This window comes from Mauremys reevesii, linkage group 4 (genome assembly GCF_016161935.1).
Source record: "Mauremys reevesii isolate NIE-2019 linkage group 4, ASM1616193v1, whole genome shotgun sequence".
NCBI classification, from domain to species: domain Eukaryota; kingdom Metazoa; phylum Chordata; order Testudines; family Geoemydidae; genus Mauremys; species Mauremys reevesii.
The window spans coordinates 64,183,520-64,199,164 of NC_052626.1; the positions used below are offsets into that span (position 1 = coordinate 64,183,520).

The following is a 15,645-nucleotide window of genomic DNA, read 5'->3' on the forward strand; positions in this document are numbered from 1 at the left end:
GCTGAAAACTTGTCTACTGAGAACTGGAATGAGACTGTCAAACTCATTTGTTCAAGTGTTTCTTTTGGAAATTAAATGCTGTAGCATAGATCCATGTACTTCAAACAAATTAACAAAGTAGTAGGGCACACATGGTTCAATAGAAACATCAAATTTTGCTGGTGTGCAGCTTTGTTTGTGTATGATCTACTATAAATATCATTTGCCTGTTTCAGTTTTTTAGAATAATTCAGTCCACTTTGCTCAGCTGGCAGAACCCAACTCCCAGTGTCAGAAAGTCTGGTTGGTGTATGGAAGGGGGTCACAGCAGTATAAGGCCCCCCTCCCCCTGTTTTGCCAGCCTGCGCAGAACATGTACAAAGGGACAAGGTTGGCTGGAGATGGGGGAGGCAAGGGCATCAGGGAGATACACTGATGAAGGGCCTGAAAGAACTGAAAAGACAACTCCTGTTGACTTCAGTAAGATTTGCATCAAGCTCTGAGTCTCAAAAGGGGTCTCCTTTGACTGAAGCAATGATAATGCTCCAAGAGTGGGGATGCAAATTGCACTTTCCTACTCCTGCAGGGATAAATCAAGCCCACTGAATTTAAAAAGAAACACAAATGAAATAAGAAAATACAATAGACTATGCAACTTTTAAAGTATTCTGGGCCAAATTTGAAATGGAGCTATATAAGTGTAACTGAGGGCTGAATTAGGCCCTCTGTGTTTATTTTTGGCTATAACAACTTGATAGTGTCCTTTTAATGTCCCCATTCTCCATGATGTTGCTGGGCAAATTATAGAGTTTCACTTTTCTGGCCTTTGCATCACATTTCATTCCAAGCCACCATACCACCTGCTTGCCTATAGAAGACTATTCTTTACACATTTTACTCACATCTCTTTGCTCATTGACAGTGATCTGGATCAGATATTGCAGCTGGCTTTTTTGTCAAGCTATTCCATTCTGCCCCCCATCCATCTGTTACTAGAGTTAATGTGTATGGGTGGGTGGTGGTGGGGGGGGGAAGAGTGGGAATTTGCTCTGCATTGGCTGTGACAACAGTAATGTCCTACCAGATTTCCAAAACTCCCAAGTGAATAATAGCAGCTACGTTAATGCCTGACACCAATGACTGAGAGCTTGGTTCAGTTTCTATACCCTGATACAAGGACCATTCCTGGAACTATGAATGCTTAAGCAGAAACCAGCTAATTGTAAAGAATATTTGTCTGTAGACATTTGGGCTGTTAAAGGATTTCTGTGCAACTTTGGGGACGATTGCTTTGATTGTATATATTTTTTTAACCTCTGCCTTTTGAGATGGGGAGTAAGGGAGTATGAACGTGTTTTGATGTCTGAAAAAAATATGAGCTCCACTTGATATTATGGATAGATAGTTTTACCATAAGTTAAGTCTTTACCATAGTTAAAGCTGAAATATGCCTTCCATTATAAACTTGATTTTGACCCCTCCTCTAACTTTGCCAAACCAAAACCAAACTCCCTGACACATGGAATGTCATAACTGGAAAATGGTTTGATCTAGAAACTCCAGACTTATTTTTAATTTTTCATGACTAGTACTGATCCCTTTGACTAGGTTTTTGTTAAGTGGGATGTATAAACTTGCTACACACTTATGAAGAGTGTTTTAAATACTGCAAGATGGCTTGTTTGAAATTTAAGAAACCCTCTATCAGACAAATAAATGCCCCCTATATTCTGCATCAGTTATAATGTATGTTTAATAAATCCTACATAATAAATCCCACATGAACCAAGGCATCTACAATTGACCTATCCTTAAAGATCATCTGATAATTCATGGAAAATTGTAACTACTGTTTTTATATATAAACTATTCTACCTATTGTATAATGTTTTCTGTCCTCCTCCTCCTCCCTGTGTTTTTCATGACTAAGAACTTGGTCATGAAAACAATACTTTATGCTCAAGTGTTCCTCTGATCCTGTTGCTTATTTCTCACGTGAAGTGTCATCTTAATCCTCTCTCAAATCCAAATTGCTGCAGTACAAATGACTAAAATGTCACAAACAGAATTATGACTTTATCTGGAGAGAAAACATGAGGAGCACATGAACAATTAAAAGTGAAAGACTTGTTCAAGCAAATGTCTCCATTGAATTAAACCAGAGTGGGAAGAAAAACTAATAGTGATGTTGATGTAGAAATAGTTCTAAATGTTTTTCAAGACTTTCCTGGTAGGTATCAACTGCCTTTTAATGTTTTTTTTTTTTTTTTTTTATCCTAGAAGTAGAACCACTGATGCTTCTGGATGCAGTGATAAGGTAGTCCCAAGGTTACCAATCTGACTTCAAAGATTAAACAACACTCTGTGTATGTACAGTATATATTACATACAAAAGAAAAATGTTAAAACATTTAGGTTGCAAAGTCAAGTACTCAGAAGTTAGGAAATGCCAGAGTTAAGGTTGCTTGTGCAATCTTAATTCAGTCCACTTGTGAATATGCTTTATGATGGTCTTTGATTACATGATCACATATTATGAAAAGTGTAGGTATTTTTTTTATTATTTTTCCCTCTTTCACACTGCCTGGACACTAGCAGGGTGAACACGGAGAGCACAGGAGTGACAGTCGTCCTGCTCTCAGTTCTGGTACCTGGCACCACAGTGATTCTTTGCTGTTGGGAACAGAGAGAGGACAAAGTCTTGCTCATCCCCATAGGCCCTAGGACCAGGGCTGGCTTTAGGCCAATTCCCCTGAATCGGGCCCTGCACCGAAGAGGGCCCCACGCCCAGTGAGAATCTCTTCCCTGGCTAGAGGTGCCTTTTTAATTTTTACTCACCTGGTGGCGCTCCAGGTCTTCAGCAGCACTTTGGCAGTGGGTCCTTCACTTGCTCTGGGTCTTCGGCGGCACTTTGGCGGCGGGTCCTTCAGTGCCGCTGAAGACCTGCAATGAGTGAAGGACCCGCCGCCGAAGTGCCACCGAAGACTCGGAGCACCGCCCAGTGAGTACAAGCCCCATGTGTTTTTTACTAATATTTAATAGTCATCCCTGCCGGGGCCCCTCAGAACTGTTCAAATTGGGCCCCGCACTTCCTAAAGCTGGCCCTGCCTAGGACCATGCCCATTATAGATGGACTCTTTGGATGTGTTAGTTGCCAGACGCTACCAAGTCTCTATTTGGCATGTGCAAACTGAGATTTTTTTCAAAGGCTTATAACTTAGCCAAATGTGGTGCTTTTGAACAGGAAGATCAAAAGGCGCATTGTCTCTGACCCCAGGGCAGCCCCTTTGCTAAATTTCAAGCCCTTGCTCCAAAGCATGAAGGAGTTAGAGCTTCTCAACAAAACGGTTGTAAAACTTATTTAATGAGAGGAAGCCAACGTATTTTTTCCCTATCTCGTTCTTGGAAATGACTGAACTATATTTGCTGAAACTTAAAAAAAAAATTCAACCTCAGGCAGATGCCTTGCATGGGAAATGAACTGTAGCCTGAACAACTGAAGTTTGGCAACGCTCTAAGCAAAGAAAAATAGGGTTTTATAGGTGTCAGGCAGCACCTGTGCCACCTATAATCCCTGTGTGTGTTTATATCTTACATATATAAAAATACATACAAACACAGGAATCCCTTCATCCACTATTGTCTTTCCTGAGCTGGAGTTTGGCAGCTTCAGTTTACACAATGAGTTAGAGGAAGTGAGGAATACAGTATCTAATTAAAATTGCAGGGGGAATTTTAGGTAGTCAACACTTTTGTATGAAGCCTCATATGAAAGGTGGCACAGTGCCCCCTTACCTGCTTACTCTATGGGGAGAAGTACTATCCATAACAGCTGTTCACTGAGAAGTGAATCCAGTCAGGTGGACTGACAGACACGTATCTTAACTTGTACCTCCTACATAACACAGGAGGCTTGTGAGGACCAGTGTAGTGTCAGAAACTGCACCAGCTCATGAGGTGCTCTGTGGTAACAAACTCTTTCCATTTCCTAGTTTTGCATTGCTCAAAATGCCTTTCAAGAACCACTAGGGGGAGATGAAGCATCAGGCTAGGCTGTGATTAATCTGCTGAGTGCTGATTCCAAGGTTGTTTGACATGTTACTATTGCCTCCTCACTTTCCTAACTTCAGGACAAGAAAGTTATAACAAGTTATAATTGATCTGAGACAATATTTGGTAATGTGGAACAGTAAAGAGGAGAGATGAAATTAAACAGGGGTGTCTATGGCATTAGAGATTCTGTGGACATAGATATTTGCTGTGTATAATCCATGTTAACTTCTAACTCCACCGCACCAATATATGATGTGTATATCCAGAGAAGCTAGCAGATAAATTAACTAATTCATATACAAAGTGACACCAAAAAACTTCATGCATGCAAGTCCTGCCTTTGTTTAGTTGGTTTGCTTTTTCAGTATGTTTTTCTTAAGGTCACTTTTTCAAGAAGAAACACCATATATGGGCCAAATTCTGCTCTCAGGTACACTGACGTAAATCTGCAGTAATTCTTCTGAAGTCAGGATTTCCTAGTGCTCAGTGCTGGCTGTACACTACCCCGCTCTCTCTCTGGGGATGAATTTTATATAAACATGGAAATCTGCATTGAAATTGAAAACTCCACTGATATAATGGGTGGGGGTTTTTAAAATCCATCTACACGTAAACCATTGTAAATGCAGATAGCTCTGTTGGTTTCAGTGCAAGTTATGGTTTGATCCTGGGAGGTGCTGAGCACTCTGACCTTCCACTAAATCCAGAATCTCAATACCTTACAAGACTTTCAGTTGTTATAGCTTAAATTTCAAGTTTAAGAGCCTAAAGCTAGCTATCTAAATCTATATTTAGGCAGTCAAGATATAAGAGGTCTGATTTTTTTCAAATGTGCTGAACACCCACAGTCCCACTGAGCTCATATGATGCTGTAGGTGCTCAGTGTCTTTGAAAATCACACCTCTTATTTAGCTGCTTAAGTAAATATTAGAGCCAAACTTTAAGCTTCTAAATGTGAAAATATTGGTTTATCTTCAGCACTGATATTCCCAATCTTTGTAAAATCTCATACAGATAAAGATGATACTCTGCGTTATTGCAAAATTATCATTGTCGTGTACAAACTGTTCTGGTAATATGTAATTCTTTACTGTTATCAGGGCCAGCGCTTCCATTTAGGCGACCTAGGCGGTTGCCTAGGGCACCAGTATTTGGGGGGGTGGCATTTTGCCGCCCTCGGTGGCAATTCGGCGGCTGGGGGTCCTTCTGCGCTCCAGGTCTTCAGCGGCAATTCTGCGGCAAGTCCTTCACTTGCTCCGGGACCCGCCGCAGAATTGCCGCCAACGACCGGGAGCGCGGAAGGACCCCCGCCTAGGGTGCCAAAAACCCTGGCGCCGCTCCTGTTATTAATCAACTATCTATTTAAAGATAAATTAGAAATCCAGCTCTGAACACCCCAAATATTTAAGACAAAAATTAGGATCCAAATATGATCTTTGATGCTGATTCCTACCTCTATAATGGACTGAACCAAAATCCTGATCTAACCACTCCCAAACTTTGGATCTTTATGTAGATCCAAACTTTGTGAATTGGACCCATCGCCAGTTTAAATATTTTTCCTTGTGTGTTTTAAGACTGTACTCAGTAATATAGTTAGACCAAGAGATAACAAATACTTTTTAAAAGCAAGAATTTAAAGATGAAACAAATCTCTCTGCATGGGATGAAATAGTTCTGTTTTGTATTAGAAGTCTTGTTCAGGGGATTGAGGCTACATGGAGCCTGGATCAACCAAAACTTAGCTCCCTCCTTCTGCAAAAATATTCCTCCCCAGTTTCTGCCATGAATGGTGGTCATCAGAATCACATATTTGCTAGACCCCCTTCCTTTGGGATGCATTGTGGCATGACTTGAGAAGTTATGGGCGGCACTGTGGACCTAGAAGGATGCCCTTTGTCCTCCTTGGATCTGGTGTCTGTGGTAAATGGCCATCATGCAGCAATCAAACAATACATCAACTCATGTCTGTTTTTTTTCAAGTCTCCTACAGTCATGGGCCCTTGATCTTAAGGGGTCCTGCCTTATTCTGCTGCATCAATTGAATTTTTTTATTAAAATCATGACCCAGTTTCAGGAATGGAAGAACTAAACCTGCTCCAGTACCCTATCTCCCAGCTGTTCCACAGTTGTGGCACACCACCACTTCCTGAATTGTTCTCCTGTCCTGTCTCACCTCATCTCTGCCTGGTACCCAGGGCTAACACCCTTCTTTTCATTTAGGTTCTAGTCCAGCAATGTATTTGAGCACATACCTAACTTTAAGCAAGTGAGTAGTCCTGCTGACTACCCAAAGGCATGTATGTAAATATCTCTTCTGAATTGGGGTCTTATACCCATAACCCCTATTTTTGAAAATATAGTTCCTATGTTTCTCCCATATGCCTTAGAAATGTCTATAAATAAAATAAAGGCCTTAGGAAAGTTGTTTAAAAATATGGTGGTTTCCTCATTGGGCCATTAATCCGTCATTCTCCTGCTTTTCACCACCTTGCAGAGCATGAAAACAACATTTTGCTGCTTGTGCAGACATGCAGGTCAGAGTTCATTTACATACATGCTCAATAGAAAAGTTAGTTTTAGGATTCCACACAATAACCACCTATTCCACCAGCATTCTGAATACTGTGGTAGCTGAGAAAAGCCAGGCGTGGGTGTCCCCAGTACCACAGTTTGGAATATTGCCAGCATCAATTGGAATATAACATGGTTACATTCGAATTTGGAATACAAGTAGAATTCTCATGTCCTATAAAAGTAGGGAACGAGTGACTGAGGGAAACAGCTGCATGGCTCTGGCATGGCAATTTGCATACTGACCCTTGGTGTGTAACCTCAGTGCTCCAGAAGTTGGAATCCATTTCAGGAGGTGGGCATTTATTTACCCGGGAAAAGCTCTAGCTGTTGAATTATTCCAAGTGTATAAATAGAGTGAGAGAGTCGGCTGCTTGTCTGACCCCAGTGCAGACTTAATTAGCAAGTGCATTTCACCTGCAGCAAATGTAAGTACAGTAAATCCCAGGCTGTATTTTTTATTTTATCCTTCTCCCCCCCCCCCCTTCCCAAAATGGACTTGACCAATGCATCTGTCTGGGAGGGCAACCAGGGGTGATCATGGTTGCCTGAAGGGATTAATATTACATAGAGAGAGAAAAGGCTATTAATAAAAAGTATTCCAGAAGAATGACCCAAAGGTTAGGAGACAGTGGGAAGCTACTGTAGGCCCAGCGAGGGCAGCGAAGCATACAGCTCAGTTTCTTTTCTTGCTGTCATTTCTAAACGTTTGAAGAGTGGGCAAGATGCAGCTGTAGGGCTTGATCCTGTAGCCATGATGTGTATAGAGCTCCCAGAAGCTTGGCACATGTCGCAGCTGCAGCATTGGGATCCAAATGTGGGTGTTTTGTGGTGAGGATGATAAAACCCTTAAGGAGGGGAGAATCTCCCTCAGGAAACCTGTGTGAGAAAACATACTATTTTGTAGTGCTCCAGCTTGCCCAACAGCAGTCACAGTATTGTCTTCATAAATATTTGTATTTACATCTAAATTGTTCTAACGCCTTTGAGTCCTAGTGCCTAAGTGCTATTGTCATCCCCCAGGAGGAAGGAAAGGGTGTGCATGAGTGGGGGACATACCTTTGTCCTTCTCTGACCCTGTTACACCACCTATGATGATTACAAAAGTGAGGAGTTAGCACTTGACCAATCCCTGGTTCCACCCCTCCAAAGGGCATGCTTTTGCCCACTAAAAATCCCCTAAACTTTTGACACCTCTGAGCTTAGGCCCTGAGAGATCTTAGGTGTTCTGAGGTATAATCAGAAATAGTTTGTTGGCATCTTTTTCTGATTTTGAAGATGGCTGGTGCACCCTTTCAAATATAGTGGTTGAAATGCCCCCGGACTGGCTCTGTCCTTCAGCAAAATGGGAAAGGATGAAAGCAGCCATTATTTACTTGTTCCCATAATATAAGTACTAGGGGCCACCAAATGAAATTAATAGGCAGCAGGTTTAAAACAAATAAAAGGAAGTTCTTCACACAGCACACAGTCAACCTGTGGAACTCCTTGCCTGAGGAGGTTGTGAAGGCTAGGACTATAACAGGGTTTAAAAGAGAACTAGATAAATTCAGGGAGGTTAAGTCCCTTAATGGCTATTAGCCAGGATGGGTAAGGAATGGTGTGCCTAGCCTATGTTTGTCAGAGGGTGGAAATGGATGGCAGGAGAGAGATCACTTGATCATTACCTGTTAGGTTCACTCCCTCTGGAACACCTGGCATTGGCCGCTGTCAGCAGACAGGATGCTGGGCCGGATGGACCTTTAGTCTGATCCAGTATAGCCATTCTTATGTTCTTATGTAAGGAATAAGAAGATGGAGAACGTGTACTTTTGTGTGCGGCGGTGTTTGGGTGATGGAAATTGTGAGCCTTACGTGAAGATGGTGTGCTTGGACTATCACTTCATCCTGAAATACTAGGTGGTAACAATTCCTTTCTGTCTTGCTTGAGTGAGCGCTTTGGGACTTGGGTTACACACCTGGTATTGATACTAGTGACACTTATGGTGTCTTAACCTAGATGAAAGAATATCTGATTCTTGGTCATACCAGCAAATACCTTGGCTGGAGCCACTGGAGCCTGCCTAGCCTCATAGATCCCAGGTACTATCTGTGGTATTGGGACTGTACACATCTGACTCGCCTCTCATTGATACTGGTGTAAATCAGGAGCACTAGTATCTCCACTGAAATCAATGGCATTTTGCTGATGTAAAACCAATGTGAGAGGAGAATCAGGCCCTATATGTATGCCTAGTACGCCCCTTGCCTGGCAGCCTTACATGGATGCTACAACAGAACTGTACACATAGCTTCACAAGCAGCACAGTTAGTAGCAAAAATAGTACTGTACCCTGCAGCAAGCAGTGTCCCATCAGCCGCCTTCTTCACTCAGAATTTTATTATAATCTTTGACAGGTATTTTTCAGCTCTCTTCTACTGAGGCGGTGCGGTATAATGAACTGAGGAAATGACTGGCAGCTGAGAATATCAAAGTTCTTATACTGTTTTGACACTAAGGGCCTTGTCTTCATTAGGGAAATTTATGCAAGGTAGCCACATAGGTGCAAGTCCCTAATGTAGACACACTCGACAGGTATAAATCAGGGCTTGCACAACTATGACTTAAACTAATATAATTTACACCTGGTCTCTATACTTAAAACTTAGGTTGATATAGCTATGTTGCTCAGGGTTGTGAAAAATTTACACCTCTGAGCACCATCGCTATGCCAACCTAACCCCTGGTGTAGATGCAGCTAGGCTGACAGAAGAATACTTCCATCAACCTAGCTATCATCGCTCAGGGAGGTGGAGTTCCTACAGCAATGGAAAAACCCCTTCAGTTGGTGTAGGCTACATCTATGTTACGGCTTATGCTGACACAGCTATGGAGCCATAGCTATGCTGCTATCATCCATGTCATGTAGATGTGGTCTTATCCTGATAAGTCCTGTGTTGCACCAGTCCAGCATGTCTATATTAGGGGTTTGCACTGGTCTAACACCACTGCAAATTTCCTTAATGCTAGACAGGCTCAAACTTAGACTGTGTCTACATTTAAACCGCTACAACTGGTTGAAAAATAGAAAAATAATTTTGTGAAAATTGTTGGAAGTTGATTCAATTTTGCAGGATTTGAGACAAAACATTTTTTTTTAAAAATGTTCCAGAATATCTTTTTTGGGAAATAAAAAGTTTTAATCCTTCTTCCGCCTCTCTGACAATAAAATGCAATGCAAAAAAAAAAATGAATAATGTCCAGGTGTCCTCCACCCCCCCACTTTTTCATTTGTTTTTGACAAAAAAATATTTTTTGAGTGAACAGTTTTTTGGAAAAATTTAGACTAGCTGTAGCAGAAAGTGAGGCTTTCAGTAATATTTCAGTCCTACATATACTACAAAAATAAACATTTTGGACCATGTTATAACATGGCTTTTTTCCTTGCTTGTGTTAATGGAAAAAAAATTATAAACAAGGGGCAGACTGGAAAAAAAAAGTGGTGGTACTTTCTCAAGCTCTGCCCACGACCCAAGGCTTCAACCACCGTCACTTCCACCCACTCGTGATGCCAAATAAAATATCAGTGTCAGCAAATTGAGCATGTCTTCATAACATCTTCATCATGACTCTCCTTTCTTATATGTTTTGATCAGCAGTGATATTGATGCTTATTTCAGAGTTAACATCCCATTGAGATGAAAGGGCCAATTTATACTTCTGAGAGCTATTGTTTAAACCTGCTTGCACATTCAGACCATGTCTATGCTACACGGACTATAGCTGCATAGCTATGGTGCCTTAGCTACGCCAGCATAACCCTGTGGCATAGATGCAGACTGGAGCAACAGAAGGGTTTTTCCCCAGTGCGGTAGGAAATTCACCTCCTTGAGCAGTGATAGTTAGGTTTATGGAAGCATTCTTACATTTACCTAACTGCATCTACACTGAGGGTTAGGTTGGCATATCTGTGGCACTCAGGGGTGTGGGTTTTTCACACCTTTGAGAGCCTTAGCTATGCTGACCTAAGTTTTAAGTGTAGGCCAGGTCTCAGAATTTATCTTCACAAACACAAGGGCTAAATAACTTATATTAGAATTAAATAATAATACTACTACCCAGCTTTAAATGGAGCTTTTCAGCAGTAGATCTCAAAGTGCTTCACAGAGGTGGTCAGTAAATTTACCAGGATCCTATGACTACAGAGGTGTTAAGAGGGTCACTCTACCTTGAAAGGTCCCTTGCAATATGTACTCTCTACTTATGCTAAACAATCTGTTCCACCTTGCATGTTGCTGTGACTCTGAAAGTACATTTCCCAGACATGAAGAAAAGTTCTGTGTGGTTCAAAAGCTTGCCTCTCTCTCGCCAACAGAAGTTGGTTCAATAAAAGATATCACCTCACCCACCTTGTCTCTCTACCAGGGTTAAAGCATGGTTACCTAACATGGTTATGAAATGTACTTTTCTATTCACTCAGGCAAACGGAAATCATGTTATAATACTCTTGGGCCACAATCATGTTTAAAAAGAGTTACAGCTGCATAGAGGCAGTGTCTCAGGCTCCAACTATATCACTGTGATAATTAGACTTGTCAGAATTTAATGTGTATATTTTATCATATCAGTGGATAATATAGATGTTTATTTCTAAGTATTTTTTATTTTTATTGATTTACATTTTCACAATTATGGAAAATAATGGGTGTGTGTATCAGACAATAGGGGAGTTAGATGATAATTATTTAATGACAGTAGGTGTTGAGATTCAAAAAGTTAAAGCTTTATAACAGTTAACACAGAAATTGTCAACATCACATGTCAATATTCAAAGTACATATCCTTAAATTGAACATTAATAAGTTCTCAAACAGCATTTTTCTTACTCTTTCTATCTGTATATTTTGATTACTATTGATGGAAATATTTTTTTCAGTGAAGTGAATGTTTACCAACATTTACTGATAAAAATACAATCCTTCCAGCTACAATGGTGGCAGGAGACCTGGTTGCCTCATGTTTATCCCGTGACCTTATTAAAATCTAATTAAAAATTATAGGGAAGACCGAACCTAACTGTGATCCTGGACAGTGTAAATCTTTTGCCTGGAGATGAGAATACAGTTAATCTCCATCTATACTACAAATTTGATCATGTTTATATCGCGGTCAGAGAACAAATGTGGTCCCCTGATTTGGTTATTGCTGTGCTGTAGACAGGGTCTTGTTTACCTATGTCAGAGTGGTGATATGAAGATTTATTAGTTAATGCTGAAGATGGAAAGCACAAGGTATTATAACCTGGTAGTACTACACCACTCCATTTACTACTGCAAGACTTCTGTGTTCTTTTAAGGCAGTTTGGAATAATTTATTTTTCCCCAATGTGACTCTTTGCATATCTTATTCGTAAAGGTGTTCCTACTAATCATTTATAAAAATACCTCAACTATAGCAGGGCGTGCTGAATACACCAAGTATCAGAGGGGTAGCCGTGTTAGTCTGGATCTGTAAAAGCAACAAAGAATCCTGTGGCACCTTATAGACTAACAGACGTTTGTTAGTCTATAAGGTGCCACAGGATTCTTTGTTGCTTTTACTGAATACACCAGTGGCCAGGCTAAGGGCGGCATTATTAAAGTGGAGATAGACCTGGACCAGAACCAGAGATCTGAGACATCCATCTTCTCCTCCGGCTTTGGGAAACTTCAGCCTGAGATCTGAATTCAGATGTGAACTTTGCAGTACTTTCTCAGCTTTATTTGAACAACCCATTTTTAAACGAAAGGGACCTAAGTCTTATCCTCCTGGGGTGGATGTAAATCAGGAGTAACTCGGTTGGAGAGCCAGTGGAGTGATATTGGCATAAAACTATGTGAGATTAGAATCAGGCCTCATGTGTGTGGAATGAATCTTGCTAGCCTACAGGCATTCAGCACATGTTGCTACAGTGGAGGGAATTTTGCTTTTTAAAGAAAAGATTTCAGGTCGCCTTTTGAGAACGTGACTCCTGAAGTTGTAAAGAATGAATCATTGGTGCTGATTATACTTCATCCATGCAGCTCTGCAGTTACCCTTGTTCTGCTGACTATATAAGATTTGGGTGATGTGTTTGTAGAGGGTGTTGAGTCTGGAACTTTGACACTCTGATATCTTTCTCTCTTTACTTTGAATTACTGAACTACTGGTGGAGATCAAAGAAAATGGGGAGGAGGACTGACAAGGAACAGTGCATGCAAGATGTCTGCAGAGCTTTAAATAAATAAAAAGGGGTTAAGATCCTAAATCAGTTACAGAGTATCTGTAGACATGGGGCCCTGTTTTGCAAACACAGAGCTGCACCTAAAGTTGAGAACTTCCATGCATGGAGCACACTTACAGGCTTCGGTCCTTACAAAGCACTGTCCATATCAAATCCACATATTACAAATATAGGTGTGTGCTACTGATCACACCTTAGATTGTTACAGCTGAAATAATGTTTTAGCTCTTGTAGCTTTTTTACCATTTTTATCTATTAGTTTGCCTTTTGCATTTTCTTCAGCCTGGAAAATTAAACAGGCAGGTCAGTTTCACTTCAGTTTCTAGTTGACTTCATTTTCCAGTTCTCAAGCAGTTGTCTTTATGTTCCCAACTTTGCTGGGGAGTGTATAAGTAAAAACCTCAGCAAACTTCATTAAAACTTAAAAAAGAGAGAAAAATAATGAATCTATTTCAAAAGGGTGAAACTCACCTATGATGCCCAGCAAAATGTAGGTCCTGCATACAGACTGTGCAGGGTGACCATGAGCCCATGCGTCCCCTACACTACACAGAAAGGAGAACTGCACTGGTCCCATTGACACCAGTGAAAAGAAGTCTGAAATGGGGTAGGTCAGAGGAGTAGTCACAGGAGTCAATAGTCCAGTTGCTGCAACGTCCCCATCACCTATGCAACTGGTATGGAGGAACTACAGCTGCTATTCTGCTGCAGGGATCGGGACATGTTGCTCATCAGCCCTGATTTGAAGGGGTGGGTTTCACCTCTTCAAGCCCTTCACATTCCATCCACATAGAACCTGAATGCTCAGGCTTTGTAGTGGGTAGAACTAGATTTTATTAAAAAACCAAACAAAAAACCAAACCTGCTCCTCCCACCCCCGCATCACCACCAAGGTTTGCTGAGGGTCTTGTGCAGTTTTACCCTACAAGAATAGATTCATTATTTTTCTCTCTCTTTTTTTAAGCTTTAATGCAGTTTGTTCAGGTTTTTATTTGTATGTTCCCCATATTGCTGGGAAGCATATACCTACCTACTTTTATAACACTACATATTTTAAAAGCATTTCCATCTTCTAGCAATCTCCCTGCTGTGATTTAGATGGCTTTGAGTGATGTCATCAACTCTTAAGTGGGGATCATAAAACCCTGAATTCAGGACTTGGTGGGTTAATAAATGAGAAAATGTGTGTATTTTGGTCTTTATTCTCCTCTGACACTGCAAATCAACAGTCACAATTGATCAGTGGAGTCACACTGGTATAAAACCAATGTTCTTGAGAGGAGAATGGGTCCCAAAAATTTCATTCACATGTAATCAGTTAATGATGAAGGTTGTGTGTGTGCTAATGGGTATAAAATTGGAATCCATGAGAGTGTGATGTAAAGGTTTTATGAGCATGAATTTGTGATGGTCACATTATTCACAAGAGGTGAAGCCAACAGTAAGTTATTTAGGTCATTTCAAACAGGGGTCTATAAAATCTCCCACACCATACCATCATGTATTTTTATGACATTACATGTTACTGACAATCTAGTCTAGAAATGTTTTAGAGTTAAAAAATTATTGGTACTGTTTTTATATCCTGCCAGTAAAGCTTCATGCCTTAGTTACTATGGGCCAGATTCTCCATTTCTCTGGTATTGCAAAGTTGCTCTCAAGCTGCATCCAAAGATCCTTGAGTGGTATAACAGTACCGTAGTTACCCTTATGCCACTCCCTTCTTCTGACCATTGGCATATGGCAGCGATGGCCAGACTTACTGCCCTTCTGAGCTGCCTACAACCACCTTCAGAGCTGGGGCTTGGGGCTTCAGCCCTGCAGCAGGTTGGTAGGGCTAGGGGAGTCTGCCCTGTCGGGAGGAGGTCTCAGCCCCATCTGTTGCGCCTGCTGAGGCTCGGGACTTCAGCCTCACAGGAGGTGCCTGCCAGGTCTCAGGGCTCCACTCCAGTGGGAAGGGGGGGTCTCGGGACTTCAACCCCATGGGTCGCGCCTGCTGGGTCTTGGGGCTTCAGCCCTGCAAGAGCTGCCTGCTGGGGTTTGGGGCTCTAGCTCAGCAGGAAGGGAGGTCTCGGGGCTTCATCCCCACAGGGTACACCTGTTGGGGCTTCAGCCCCATTCCTGGGAAGCCCTGAGCCCTGGCAGGTGTGCCCTGTGGGGCTGAAGCCCTGACACCTGGTGTGCAGAAGCCCTGAGCGCCACCCCCCCAGTCCGGTAGGTGGAGAATGGGGGGCTCCTCAAGCCGCATATGAATGGTAAAAGAGCTGCGGTTTGGATACCCGTTGCAGATGGGGAATGGTAGGGGAAAATAGGGTGCGTCAAGGGTTTTTCTTATGCCCAGAAGATGGTGGGCTGCTGTAACAGCCTAGATGGTTGGGATTGATGGCAGCTAGTTAGAGTCTGGGACTGGCCTAGCATATGAATGGCCTAAGGATCAGGGAAGCATCAAGATAGTTTAAAACATTGCAACTTCCTCCCTACCCAGCTTCACCAAGAGCTTATTGCCCACAGCTCAGGAATGCGCCCATGAGTCCAACTGTACAGGGCCCAAAGAGACTCATTAAACTTCTAAAGATATCTAAACCAGCTTTTGTATACTTCAAAAATGTCATCATTTACAGTACACTATCATAGGACTTACCATTGCTTGGAGAGAGTGTTGGTGTCTCCTCTTCCCAGTGGCATAAATCTCCAACTTCTACCACAGTAGGGCACAGATTGGGCTTATATTCTTTTATATAGAGAAAAATTGTCTGTTGCCCATCCTGGGCCTCAGGACAATACATTAAATATATTA

The 15,645-nt window shown here is 41.7% G+C and overlaps 1 protein-coding gene across 11 annotated transcripts in view; it reads left to right on the forward strand.

The window, feature by feature from the left end:
- The window catches only part of DPF3 (double PHD fingers 3), a 246,937-nt gene that overhangs the window by 19,367 nt on the left and 211,925 nt on the right, over positions 1 to 15,645 (forward strand). For 7 of the 11 annotated variants that reach the window (XM_039535057.1, XM_039535062.1, XM_039535063.1 and 4 more), the window contains one exon: positions 2,260 to 2,296. The exons of 3 other annotated variants lie outside the window; for them this stretch is intronic. In XM_039535057.1, the coding sequence (XP_039390991.1) occupies positions 2,274 to 2,296 (23 nt within the window). In that variant the 5' untranslated portion in view covers positions 2,260 to 2,273. Of the gene's footprint in view, positions 1 to 2,259; positions 2,297 to 2,326; positions 2,346 to 15,645 lie in introns of those variants that run through there. One more of the 11 variants, XM_039535070.1, reaches the window with a different exon arrangement.